This window comes from Arachis stenosperma, chromosome 1 (genome assembly GCF_014773155.1).
Source record: "Arachis stenosperma cultivar V10309 chromosome 1, arast.V10309.gnm1.PFL2, whole genome shotgun sequence".
NCBI lineage: Eukaryota > Viridiplantae > Streptophyta > Magnoliopsida > Fabales > Fabaceae > Arachis > Arachis stenosperma.
In genome coordinates, this window is record NC_080377.1 from 121,108,622 (window position 1) to 121,123,161 (window position 14,540).

Genomic DNA, 14,540 nt, shown 5'->3' on the forward strand with positions numbered 1-14,540 from the left:
ATAGCCTAACAATTTTTAACTTTATGAACGACAAACTCTTAGGTGGAATTCTGTGGAAAACAATTTAACCCAACAGTACTCATTCTCCATCTACCACGTGTAATCCCATGTTAGCATGTCGAATGGGGCCCAGGAATCCAGCTTCACAGAATCCGCCATCTTGACTCTGCAGATTGCAATGTGTTGAGTTTAGTTTTACACTTTTACCCTTTCTACGACACACCTGTAACTCTGAGAAAGTGAGAAGTGTTAAATTGTGCGAGTTGTGTCACGTGTTTGCGCACTACTAACGTGGGCAACATCCCTTCCTCCTTCACTTTCACGGTTTCACTTCACTTTGCTTGGGTTCTTTTCTCTTAACCAGTGTGCAGCGAGTGCGATCACGCGCCTTCACCCCTTCATCCTGTGCGCGTTGGAAAACCCACACTCAACTCAACCGAGCACAGCTCTGTCGCCGGTTCTAGCTCCGATCAGGTATTCCCATTTTTCACACTTGCCCCCACTCAATTCAATTCCCTTTTAAACAATCACTCAAATTCACGAATCTCTCTCTCTCTCTCTCTGTGTCTCTCTCTCTCTCTCTCTCTCCCCCCGAATTAATTACCTTAGTAAAATTCATCAGAAAAATTAACGTGATTATAAGAACAAGAATTTTTATGTCAGTTTATTAGGTTTTTCTAATAATGTTTATTCGATACCTAATTGTAATGTAATTATATTTACATTCATTGGGCAGTTGCAATGGCAGGGAGTTCAAATAGACGAGAGGGCAAAAACGCTATGGTTCCAAAACCTGAATTGCTGGATTTTGATGTTGAGCTGCAGCCACCTTATGCTACATTCTCTGGGAATGTTGGGGTATGCCATTCACACATATGAATATGGTCCATTCATACTATTAATTGTTCCTATTATAGAATAAATTTACATCAATATACGATTGGCAGGATAATGTTGCAAGTTCATCTGGAAGCCAACTGCGTTCATTTTTTGTTGGAATGGGATTCCAGCCATCCCTTGTTGATAAAGCCATTGAGGAGAATGGTACACTACTTTATGTGCTAGCATGATTTTTTTGGTTGAGTCTTAGAGTCTTGACCTAATTGCATATCATATTTCATGCTATTCCAGTATTATGATCTTCTGCAATTCCTCATTGATTATTATTATTATTATTCTTATTATTATGTATGTGTATAATTAGGTGACCAAAATTCGGACAGGCTATTAGAGGTCCTCTTGAGCTATTCGGTGAGTAGACCATAATTTATCTTACGTGCACCTTCAATGTTCGTGTTCTAGCGTTGAGGATGGAGAAGTTTTTATTTGATTATAGTAGATTATAACTGATAATTGGGAAGTGAAACTTTATGATTTCGTTACACTTGCAGATAGATATGCATCAAAGATTCAATTTAACATTTCGTTGAGCATGTTCATTAAATTCCATGATACTTCTAGAAAGTAGAAAATGGTGAAAAAGAAAAAAGAACCTAATTTATTATTATTATTATTATTATTATTATTAACTGTAATTTCAATGAGTCAGGAACTGCATAAAATAATTCGTTTGCTGTTTCTGTTTATCCACTTTTATTTCTTTTGTATATGTAATTAAAGGTTAACTTACAATATATTTTCACTTTTCCAAGGATTATTCTTTCTACATGGTTGATGTAAAATTTTTACAGCTGCAACTTGTTTTGCAACTATATAGGCACTTCAAAAATCAAATTCAGAGTCTTCAGATTCTCTAGAGAGGTTATTTGATGATAAGGATTCTCCTGAAATTTCCACAGTCAATCAACCAAAAGAGGTACTTCCTTCTTACTCCTTTGGAAACAGCAGTTTATTTTGCTTCTTCTCATCAACCTTTAATACCTGTACAAAATTTATTTTTGAGTTGTTGTCAACTTTGTTACATATATCACGGGCATCAGTTATGGCTGTGGTCAATAGTTTGTCACATATGCTGACAATTGAACGTTTGCCTTTTCTGTATATGGTGACAATTAGCTTTGCATTCTACGTTTCTCCTTTCTCTTGGCATTGATGGCATTCAATCCTTTCCTTTTTGTGCTTGGCATTCATTTTTTTTCTAGTTTAATCAGTCTTCATGATATAATATTATGTTTTATATAATCTGAGTTTTGTTCTTGTTTGGCATAATATCTCATGCAGGAGTTAGATGAATTTGGTGAATTTATTGATGACAAAAGAAGTTCCTTACTGATGATGAATTTCTCCGCAGAGGAGGTAGACTTTGCAATCAGTAAGCTTGGTATGTGAAAGTATATGTAATCTGAATGTACATCCTTATTTCTGGAGCTGCTTCTGAGTGATCAATATGTACTTTCCTATGCTACATGCACAAAGTAATTTTTTTATTGGAAAAGAAAATGTGTAATGCCTATGTATGCTCAGATCAAAGTGCATTTTATTGTTATGGTCATTTTACAAATCGGGTGCACCGATTTGTTTTTGAAAAGTTGCAAATTTTGTAATGTTGAAATCGGACTATCCGATTTTACTTTTCTAAAAATTAAAAAAATTAAAATATTGAAATCGGACCCTCCGATTTCTATTTTAGAAAGTTTAAAAATTAAAATCGGATCTACCGATTTATGTGGTGTCCAGAAAAAAAATTGCATGCACTGAAATCGGAGATTTCATATTTCTTTTTGCCACTCAACAAATCCGTCCGATTTGTTTAATAACAATTTAAAAAAAAATTAATACCATATTAAGAAAAAACAATTATTCCAATAACATTGCATACCACACCATTTTCATCCATATTAAAAAAAATTAGCCATGCTACATGGGGTGGCATTTATTTTCTTATTTGTCTTTTCTGGTGTTAACTGACCTGGAAAATATGTTTTATGCTTCTTTTGACTATTTGATGAAGTGTTGCATGACTTTGATCGAATATCTATGGTTTCTTGGATTATTAGTTCCAATCTGCACTTTTGGACATGCTAGTAGTATTTGGTTAAAGTATGTAAAGTGTAAACAAAAACATGAAGTCCACCATAAATTGAATTGATGTGCATTTAGACATTTGGGGGTAATATTTTATAGAATAAGTGCTAGGATGAAAAAACTTTTACGTTGGTGTAGCAGCCAACATTTCCCTTGAAGATATATGAATATATATAACTTCTAATAACACCAAGGTCTTTTGATCTAGGTGGCAAAAACAACAGTAACTTCATGCATTACTGCTTCAAATAGAGATTTGATTGTGTGTTTCAAAACAGGTGATGGAGCTTCAGTTCCTGAGCTGGTGGACTTCATCTTTGCTGCACAGATAGCTAAGAAGTTAAACAGAGAAACAGTTCATATAAAAAGGGAAACAATTGATATCACCTGCGATGACACAGGTGGTGAGGTATTGAGATTTAATCCATTTTTGTGAGATGTTTCAGGAGATGATGCTATGCTTATGTGAGTCTGATACTCTGATTTCTTAAGTTAAAACTCAACTGTATCCATATACAAAATGTTATCTACCATGTTCCTATATGTTATGAACTTTATTTCTTTGTGTCTTTTTCAATAATAGGTATGATCTTATCAAGAAGTTTGCCCCCGTATTATGTTAACTTATGTAAATTATAATTATTATTATCTCCTTAATATGCATCTAAAATTTGTACTTGGGATTTCAGACTAGCAATGAACGACTATTTGGGATTATGGAAAAAACACTTCAATTGCTTGAAATGGGTTTCTCTGAGAATGAAGTATCCTCAGCGGTTGATAGATTAGGTCAGTAATTGAGACGGCTGATCTATTTTAACTGATAAGCTATGTGACTATGCTTTTTACATTTTTCTTTGGGAAGCAATTATCTTTAGTTTGCGTAATGATGTTATTGGTTGTTTTTTTCAATTTGGAAAATTCTATATATTTCCTTACCATTTATTTCCTTTACAAAGTCTTACGGTTGCTTTTGTCTCTGCAACTTTGGCTTCTAATATGGTGTTTTATCAGGGACGGAGGTTCCAATTTCAGAGCTTGCGAACTATATTTTTGCAGAGCAAAGTGGGATTGAATATGTAATGGAATATAAGGTTAGACTAATATCGTACTGTCCCCAGAAATTTTTTGTTATTAATTTTTTTGAATAATTTTTTTTTAAGAATAATTATCGTCGGTGCTTTACTGAATCTCAAATTTCTTTTTCATCCAGTATCCCTTTACTTCAATGTATTCTATGGGGATCAAAGAAGAGCAACAATGGGATGGTACAGCTGAAGTAAAAACAGAGTTTTTTGGATATGAAGCTCCACAGTCAGGGCCGATCAACTTTAGGGGAACTTTTAGTGACAGGGGTAAACGAGTGAAGGAAGAGGGTATTGATGAATTTGCAAATGGTGCTTCTGACATGGGATACTCTGATTTCATGGAGAATGATAGAAGTAAAAGGCCCAAGAATGAATATGAGGAGGATGAGTCGAGCTCTTTTCTTGATATTTATTGGATGGAAGAAAGGGTTGATGCTCAGGTTGCTAGAATGACAGAACTTCACAGATCAAAACCAGCCAGGACTCTTAGCGATATTGCTGCGAAATCTCCATTTTTCTTATTTGGAAACGTCTCGAACATTTCTTATGAGTCATGGACAAAAATGTCTCAGTTTTTATATGTTGAACCTGAATTTGTGAATACTCGGTTCTTTTCAGCCTTAAATAGAATTGAAGGATACTTACACAATCTCCCATTTGAAGGCCGGACACACATCCTTCCGAAGCCACCTTTGACTATAGAAGAAACAATGCCACGGACAACGAAGTGGTGGCCATCTTGGGATTCAAGAAAGCAGTTGAGCAGCATCTGTTGTGAAACCAATGGAATATCTCGCCATTGTGAATGGATAGGAAAGATTCTAGCTGATTCTGGTGGAGTGCCCACACCTGAACAGCAAGAAGACATTGTTCGAAGCTGTCGCATATTGAATCTTGTGTGGACCGGTCAATACAAACTAAGCCCTGTAGAGCCTGACAAGTTGGAGTTTATCTTGGGCTACCCTTTGGATCACACTTCTGCCGTGTGTAACTTGGCTGAAAGACTAGAATTACTTAAATACTGCTTTCAAACAGACACATTGGGGTATCATCTCTCAGTGTTGAAGCCACTGTTCCCTAATGGTTTGACAGTGTTATCAATTTTCAGTGGCATTGGTGGTGCTGAAATCGCACTTCACCGCCTCGGTATCAAGATGAAAGCAGTCGTCTCCGTTGAGACTTCTGAGGCAAAGAGAAAGATTCTTGAGAGATGGTGGCGAGTTTCGGGACAAAAAGGTAATCTGGTGCAGATGGAAGAAGTTCAAAAGCTGACTGGTAAAACACTTCAGGGTTTAATCAATAAATTTGGTGTGTTTGACCTGGTAATTTATCAGCACCCTAACTCTTACGCAAGTTCCAGGATTGATCCCACAGGGAGACACCCAGCTTTTGATTTTTCTTTGTTTGTTGAATCTGTTCGCCTTTTGCAACGTGTGAGAGGCTTGTGTAAAAGGAGTTAGGTTTAGTGACTCGTCTGTTTCTTGTAGTAAATTATGTCAGTCTATGTATATATATAATATATCCATGCTTCCATTTATTACTAGATGTTTAGGTTCAATGCTATCCATCCTGAGAATGGTGGTTGAACTTTATGTATGACTTTTTGTAGATCCATATGGATACATGTCTAAACTGGTTGTGTGGATATTTATTTTCGTTTTGTTGCGTTGTATCCATAGAAATTAATTTGGATATTTTCGCTATTAATCAGAATTTATTTGTGGTGTTCAGGGTTCGCTTGTTCGTTTTCTACGTTCTACAGCACAATTATCTAATCATTAAATCAAATTATCAATGAATACGAATGGCCGGCAACGGTGACAAACAAGCAGGATAATGTTATAGAATGGACAAAGATTTATTTATATTTTTGACAAAGTTTTCAACTAATATTCTAATAGTCTAACATATTAGACGGACACAAGAAGATTACAAAATACTTGACCTTTCCTATTGTCTCGTGCTAGTTAGATGTACATGCATCAGCCGTATGTTAAAGGCAGCACATATAATTTGCGTACACTTTTATTTTTATTTAGTTTATAAATATTAGATTTAAGGGTAAATTACACAAATAAATCAGAATTAATTATACGACATAAACACCTCTATATAATCGAATCAAATTGACTTGATTTACGCTATTTATATGTAAAATTGTAGTCGAACAAGTTGATTCGATTTACTACTTGTGCAGCACATATATCATAAATCAAATTAATTTGATTCGATTCTACATATAAATAGAATAAATTGAATCACTTTGATTCGATTTATATAGAGGTGTTAAGGATTAATTCTGGTTTAGAACTATGTGTAATTTTAATTTGGAATTATATTTTGTGTAATTTATCCTTAATTTAACTATTTTGTATTTTAAAGACAAATTTTAAAATACAATAATAAATTTTTTAAAATTTTAATTATATTTAGTGCATTGAAAATGTAAAAAAAAAATATTTTTATAAAATGTTTTTTATAATATTTTTAAAATATACTCTTAAAATATATATTGGCAAGACCATAAATATTATTAGCTTCAGAAAATATAGGCATTCATCAGTTGTAATAAATAAAGTCCGACAAGCTTGATATAGTCATTCAATCCTTCGTGTTCGCAATAAATAGAGAGTTCAAAAATAGGTTTTAAGGGACAAAATGTGGGAAAATTTCCAAGGACACTGTTGTCCTCGGAAAAGACTAACTTGATTTTGACCCATAATAATTATAATGAGTGATTATTCGGTTTGCTAAGGATGAGTTTGTCCTGTAGTCTGTACTTTTGATAATATGCCGGATTTATTACTTGAAAAATCAAAACAGAAAATTACTATTTTAAATTATGATAATGATTACTATTTCATATTTACATGTCAATTTAGGCATCTATACTTGTCCAACTATGTGAGAACTATGTACCACAAGTTTCACACAAAATACCAGAAAAGTTTCTGCGACAAAACAGACAAATAAAACAGAAATTAATTACCGCCGGAATTAGATTAGATTAAATTATATATAATGAAAATATTATAAGAATTAATGTCTAATTTTTTATTATGTATAATTTATAATTTTTTATTATTTATATATATATATTCAATAAATAAATAAAAAGTGAATTAATAATGGCTATTTATATAGAGAAATTCTAGAAACAATAATTTTTAATAATTCTAGCTATCATTTAACCATTATAAACACTAAATTAACTTTAAAAAAAATAAATTCTACTAATTTATGTATGTAAATTCTAAAAAAATGTGAATACAACCTGTATTGATTTGTAAAACTCTAATAAATATAAGTGTAAATTATATAATTTTTGTGTGCAAAATTCTAAAAATATGAGTATAAATTATTATTGGTCAAATATTGTACTTTTTATTTTTGTTATTTGGCTTCTAATGATATTTTTAAACACTGGACAGTTATGTGTTTTTTTTCATGTAGAGAGTACAATTTTTTTTAAATACCTAAATTTGAGAGTCAGATCTGGATTTTTTATTTTAATTTTTTTAAATATTAAAATGTGACACTCAAATTTATATTTTAATATTAAAAAAATTTTAAAAGTTCAATTGAATCTTTAGATATATTTCACAGTAGAAAAAAAATTTATTTCAACGTAAATTAGACCTTCTAATTTGTCCACTATACTCCAAATCTAAAAGTTCGATTTATTACTTAAAATTAAAAAAAAATTTAAATCCATATAAAACAGATACACCAATTATTTATTATAATAAATTACACACAATCTTCTTCCATATCCAAACAAAATTAACCCAAATATTGGTAAAAAATAATAATGTTTGTTCACATAGTATTGCTCATTTATATATACTATCAATAAAAGGAAAAAAAAAAAAGAATGAAGGTTAGAGCGATAGAGGGTGGGGCGTGTCAGAAGCAGAAGCAAGTTTTAGCAGCAAGGTTATGTTAATTGCCTGATATGTTACGGCCTTAGGGGTTGTCCCCACTTATAAACGTGTAAGTGCAAGTGACCACTGACCGCGACCTATATAGCTTCTTTCATTTATTTCACACATATTAACAAACATCGCATTCCGTTTCTTCTTTCTTCCAATTCGCTCTTCCATTTCACGCCATTTCTTCCGCATCTAACCGCCACCACCGTTTCCATCATCCTCATCATCACCGAACCCTAACTTACTCTCTCTCTCTCTCTGATGGATTTCGATTTCGATTTCGATTCCGATTCCGATTCTCCTCCTCCTCATTCTGCCGATTGATCGTAACGCCGAGTTTCTTCGGATCGTTCCTGCTAATCCTTCACCATGTTCGAAGCTCACGTAAGTCTCCTTACACAATTTTTCCTCCGAACTTAAATTCTTTGTTTCCAGAATTTGTAACTGCATATAGTGATCGTATTTTCAATCGTCGCTGTTCCTTTTGATGTTTCGGATGATCGTGTGAGCTGAGGCAAATGAGGTAGTTGATAATGTTGCATTCTGTTGTTGCTATTGTTGACAGGTACTGCATTTGCTTCGAAGATATTTGGGCGAATATGTCCATGGACTCTCTCAGGAGACCTTGAGAATTAGCGTCTGGAACGGTTCGTATTCTCCCTCATATCTCCTATTTCCCGTTTTCTAGCATTTTACGCTCTTTATCACTCATGTCCCTGCTCATTCTCATTCTTACCTCAAAATTCATTTAAACGTACTCGAGTTGAAGATTAAACTGAACATTGAGCTGTGGACTGCGTTTTTGTAATTTTTTATTTTTTCAAGTCCACAAAGCTGGCAAAGGTTGTGAGGTAGTTTGCTAGTTATGGAGCATGTAAACATTGGATATTTCCTGGTTTCACTATTTGCTATTTGCTCTCAATTTTGTAATCATCTTTAATGGCTGTGAGTGTACATAGGAGGATAAGAGTAGAATTCTACTCTTTTTAGTCTTTTTAGATGAAATGCTTATGGTGCGTTTGGTTGGAGCTTAACTATAGAGCCTCCGGTTAGATATTTTTTCTTTGACATATCTTGTGAGTAAAGGCTTGCCTGTTTGTCACACCGTTGATATAAATTGTTACTGTTTGTTTTCAGTCTTACTAGAGCTGAAATTGCGTATGTAGCAAAATATCTATTATTATTATTATTAGGAGGTGTTGTGAAGTACCTTTTGTTGTTTTATAATTATGATATTTTTTATAAGTTAAATTTATTGAGGTGACCTTTGTCGCATACATCTAATTATGTGATTACATTGGGTTGAAATTGTGTCATAATTATTCATTCAAGTTTTCACATTAATCTTAAATAGTTGAGAGATAGTTCGCACATTGTTATTCTAACCCAAGTATGATCACTTCAGGTGATGTGGTCCTCAAAGATTTGAGGTTGAAGGCAGAGGCACTGAATTCGCTAAAACTCCCTGTTACTGTCAAAGCTGGCTTTGTTGGTTCCATTACATTGAAGGTAACGATACGTTTAGCATTTTGAATTGTTGATCTTTGGTTTACATCTAAAATCACATGGATATATATACATTTTTACATACTTACTTGTATGCGTAAGTCTGTTTCTAAAATCCAAGGAGGGAAGTATCTGGTTTTTAGCAAATGGATGTTATTTTGACATTTGACATAGATTCGTGTGGTGGTTTTCCAATGGGGGTGTACCTTCTAAAGTCTTTTTGATGATGAAGGGAAAGTAGATGGATCAGGGAGGATTTGGATCAGAACTATAGGCAGGAAAGTTGAGTTTCCTACCTAACCATAGGACTCTCAATAACTAACAGATAGAAGGTTGTTAAGTATCTAAGGAAAGTAGGGAACCACACCTTAGGAAAGTGGGGAACCACACCTTAAAAGCTAGCTGGGACTTTGAGCACCCCATAATACCCAAGTCCCTAACAATACACCGGCCCTGGAGAGCCGACGTCCATGGCGGCTTCACTCTATCGACACTGACCCAACGGTAGCCACTTTGCTACGGTCTATCAGTATTCGGTATTCACCTTAATCCAGCCTATATGTAGCCCTTTCCATGGCGCCGACAACCACGCTCTGATACCATTGTTAAATATCTAAGGAAATTGGAGAACCACACCTTAAAAGCTAGCTGTTAAGGGGGAAGAACCACTTTCTTTATATACAACATCAAGCATTCCATACTACTTGATGTGGAACTTTGAGCACCCCATAATACCCAAATCCCTAACAAAGGTCCTAACTACCACTACGTGTATGAAGAAATGCTTCAGTTCTCTATTAAAAAAAAAAATAAAAATCTAGCATGCCACTTAGTTCAGCTTGTTATTGACTGGGGAATGAGTTGCTGCCGTCTACTAACCCTAGTTTGTTCTAAGCCATGAGAGCATGTTTTGAATTCTTTCTTACAGTGTCAGAAGTTTGTTCATCTGAGGAAATATGAGCTATGTGTGAGTTGTGCACAATTCTTATCGAACATGGAATAAATTTACCTCCATATGTTTGTGTCTTGAGTGTAGAATTGGATTGTGTGCAAGCGCATTAGTACTCCAGTAGCCAGCGTAAGCAAACAATTTTGGCAATAGTGTAGCTAAGCTTCTGTCCTCTGCCCTTGTGCTAGATCTAGCAATGATAGGTTGCATCTTTTATGGCCATCATACGAGTTTAAGTTCAATCCGGAGAATATACAAGCACCTGAGGTTGGTCTTCTATCATCTATGTTAGTTGCCCAATCAGCATCACAATACCCTATATTACAAGTTACCCAAGTTCTTTGATTAGTTACGTCTGTTACGTAATTGACATCACAAAACCCTCTTAAGCCCAAGAAAATGAGTGGATTTTACCACATGCAGGCCATGCTGAACTGCTCTTTCCAATGTCCGAAGTGATGCCTTCCAATGAACCTCTAAAGGTTCCGACATAATCCCTGTTTACATTAAAGTATATAACCTTGTAATTGTTGTATACCAAGGAGTGTTGGCAATTGAACAATATAATGGCATTTTTATCACAGAGAGGGAGGAAAGCTTTGTATGGCTGAGTAAACGATTGGCTGACGGGCATAAGATGTTTTTTCTGGACCTAGTATGCATTAGGTGAAAGCTTTTTCATGAGGAATGGAAGGAGTCAGGGGTGGTGGTGAGGATAGCTTTTTGGCCTCAAAGCAAAAATCTTCAAGTTTGGCTAAGATCAGTCTATTGTTACTTACGGGTAAAGAAAGGTCCTTCGAACTTCACTATAACACAGCCATAAAGGAAGAGAGAGATAGTCAGTTTCCTTATACTTTTATTCCTCTCTCGCTCTCTCTACACACACACACACACACACACTTCCTATATTATGGGAGAAATTATGAGAAGTGAGTTTATATAACAAGCATTCTTTTAAGGTTTCATAATTTCAATGCACTCCATTATATTGCTTTTGTCAATGCTTTCTGGTTTACTCTGTTCATCTTTTGTCAATGCTTTCTGGTTGACTATTTATTTGATTTTTCCACCCTTTGTAATGGAATATAGGTTCCATGGAAAAGGTTGGGCAAAGAACCTGTAATCGTTTTGATTGATCGTGTGTTTGTTCTTGCTCAACCTGTACCTGATCGTCGGACTATGAAGGTACAACAGTGTTCTGTATCTACTGGTGTAAGTGATATGTTTGTATCTCTCCAAACTGACTTTGTTTCCTTGTAGGAGGAGGATAGGGAAAAGCTTTTCCAAGCCAAACTCCAGCAAATTGAGGTAAGATTCCATGCAACTTGTGTGTATGAAGGCTTGTTTACTATTGCTTAGTTGCTTGTGTTATTTTTCCATTAAAAAACAGCTACAGGACAATGCTAAAACATGTGAATTTGATTCTAAATTAGCCCCAACCATGAAGCAAACATTATGGGAATAGCCTTACATGGCCTTTGAACCTGTAACATGTAATTAGTATTAATTCTGTTAAGCATAACTCTCCATATATATGTGCAAGATTATCACTGCGTTTATTTTGGACCAATGGTGCATCGTATATTGTCATCCAATATTCTTTTAATTGTCTATAATCTAAAATGAAAATGATGTTTTTTGTTCAATTATCTATATTTTTCCTTAAAAAAGAAAAACCATAGAAGCACCTTTTGTCAAAATTAAGCAGATGCATTCTAAATGATATAAATATCTGCACCTGACAGTCATAAGTTGTAACTGTCCCCAAAACTTTCTTCAAACAAATAGCTAATGGTATCCCCCCAACTCCCTGACAAACAAAAATCCTGTACACATGTATTTTTTGGGTTACACGCCCTTGAAATGTCTTCCACATCTGAGCTCTTGTCTAAGTATGAAACTAGGGGATTAAGTGATTTTTAAAAAAATGAAGCTGTTGAGTTCATAGCGTATAATTATGGAGTTATCTTGGGTGTTCTCTGGCCTGTCTGCAGACAAGCTTGTTTTTTTTTTTTGGTGTCTAGAAGGGTACATTAAAGAAAGACAAACACAGAAAAAAAGAGAACTAAGAAGGATTATAAAGAGATCCCTTCTAAGAATTACACAGTCTTTCCCAAGGCTCTAGCCATTCTCAAAGAAAAAAAGATCAGCATTTTTAACTATAATGTTTGACATCTTGATTGAAGTAAACAATCTTATTTTTATATGCCAGAGGTAACTTTAAAAGCTGAAGTGTTGGTGAAGTTTATTTTTGTCACTAAACTCACCTTATTGTGATATTTTGACCTAAATTCTTTTGTTTTCTGTCCTTATGCAGGAACTAGAGTCAGCTACACTTGATGCAATATCCAAGTCAAAAGTAGGAAGCATACGACTTTTGTATAATCTGGCTTTTAGTTTTCAAATTCATTTGTTTCTATGTTCCTAATACCCATTTCATTTTCTAGTTATATTAACATTTGCTTTAAAGGAATACGTTTGCCATGTTTACTAAAAGAGATCTATATAAATGGTTGAAACATAGATATTATCTATGATAGGGAGTACTAATGTATCATGTTGTCCTTTGATGCATGCAACTGTCTCCACCTAGGATATAGAGCTTAGTTGTTATTGAATGGGTGTGCTGTGCAAGGTCAGATGTTAAGATTCGGGTCCATTTTGGTGATGATTTAAATTGAAATAAATCCAGATGATTGTATTAGAGTCATTTTGTGATGCCTTACTTTCATATGAAGTTACCTCTGCAATATATATTGGTTCAATCATGTGTAAAAGGGTATATGAAGCTGCGTTTAATAGGTGGATCGAAAATAGAGAGGGAAGATATAGAAACTAGGCAAAACATTTGTGGTTTTACCGCTGTTCTACTGTCCCTGTTTTTTAGGTGGAGATTTCTGTCTGACATAGTGTCTTGTAATACCCGTCTCCAGCTCCAAATACAATCTTGTTTTTTTATCCATGTATTTTGGCCTGTCTCAGTCACCAAGCTCAGCTTAAGAGTATGTAGCTCATTGTTTGAGGTTGAAAGGATCTTAGACAGACACTATGAAAATTTGATTCCTTTTTTTGGTTTCTTATGAATTATTCTCTCTTCTTCTGTATATACCAGTTACAGTAGTTTCAGCAGTTGTGTCTGTTATGTAGTTGCTGGCCATAGAGGAGTGATACTCTACATTACACCTATACTAATCTCTTACTCTGTCACGATGCACTATCTGTATTGAAGTGTTTGAAATGAGTTGTGCGAGAAAGAGATTATAGATCAGGTTAGAATTGGTCCAATTTGGAAAAATTTAATATTCCATAATTAATTCATTTTGTTTGATGTTAGATAGAGTGAGATGGAATGAATGTTGACTTATGTATAATCACATTATAAAACTGCCGATAGTATTGTAGTTAAGAAATTAAATGATTTGTGTTTTTCTGATTATAGCATGACTGACAGCTAATTGTCTTACAGTCAACTTCTGGAAATTCGTGGCTGAGTTCCCTTATTTCTACAGTTATTGGAAATCTCAAGATATCTATCAGCAATGTGCATATCAGATATGAAGATTCAGTCAGGTTGGTTAACATTAATAAATACCACTTGAGTTCACTTCCTTCATACCATACAACTGTGCATCCATATTGCCATTTAACTCAATTCCCTTGGCTTATTTTCCATATGCTTATGCAAAGAAGTGTTGTGTGCAGTAATCCGGGCCATCCATTTTCTTCAGGTGTGACTTTGGCGAAGCTTGCTGCTGTTACAATGGATGAGCAGGGAAATGAAACTTTTGATACAAGTGGTGCTTTGGATAGATTGAGGAAGGTGAGCAGTTCCGCTTCATTAAGTTAACTATGAACAGTTTGTTGAAGGTTAAGTCTTATTTAAGAAATCTAATTGAAACATCTCGAGGTTAGCTTTGACATAAAAGAAGAATTTGGCTAAAGTGCAATAAATAAGTTTCATGTAATTCTATGATATGGTATTAGTACACGGAATTAGTTGAAGATTGAAGAAAAGAAAGCAAGATGAAGGAAAACCATTCATGCCTGTGGAAATTAGATCAACGGTGTTTGGCAAGATTG

The 14,540-nt window shown here is 34.4% G+C and overlaps 2 protein-coding genes across 3 annotated transcripts in view; both read left to right on the forward strand.

The window, feature by feature from the left end:
- The first annotated feature begins 237 nt into the window (after positions 1-237).
- Positions 238-5,734, forward strand: LOC130969203 (probable inactive DNA (cytosine-5)-methyltransferase DRM3). Of its 2 annotated transcripts, none has more exons than XM_057894844.1 (10): positions 238-474; positions 737-858; positions 948-1,044; positions 1,205-1,251; positions 1,718-1,816; positions 2,182-2,281; positions 3,264-3,394; positions 3,675-3,774; positions 4,000-4,079; positions 4,199-5,734. In XM_057894844.1, the coding sequence occupies exons 2-10, from the start codon at positions 742-744 to the stop codon at positions 5,531-5,533; spliced, it is 2,106 nt and encodes a 701-aa protein (XP_057750827.1). In that variant the 5' UTR covers positions 238-474; positions 737-741; the 3' UTR covers positions 5,534-5,734. The 2 variants fall into 2 exon arrangements, with proteins under 2 accessions (XP_057750827.1, XP_057750834.1); XM_057894851.1 differs by having other exon boundaries at positions 242-474; positions 749-858.
- A 2,385-nt stretch (positions 5,735-8,119) lies between these two features.
- The window catches only part of LOC130969197 (uncharacterized), a 45,451-nt gene continuing 39,030 nt past the window's right edge, over positions 8,120-14,540 (forward strand). The window contains exons 1-8 of the mRNA XM_057894833.1: positions 8,120-8,389; positions 8,571-8,652; positions 9,411-9,514; positions 11,550-11,645; positions 11,721-11,768; positions 12,778-12,819; positions 13,927-14,030; positions 14,163-14,280. Of these exons, the coding sequence (XP_057750816.1) occupies positions 8,375-8,389; positions 8,571-8,652; positions 9,411-9,514; positions 11,550-11,645; positions 11,721-11,768; positions 12,778-12,819; positions 13,927-14,030; positions 14,163-14,280 (609 nt within the window). The 5' untranslated portion in view covers positions 8,120-8,374. The remainder of the gene's footprint in view (positions 8,390-8,570; positions 8,653-9,410; positions 9,515-11,549; positions 11,646-11,720; positions 11,769-12,777; positions 12,820-13,926; positions 14,031-14,162; positions 14,281-14,540) is intronic.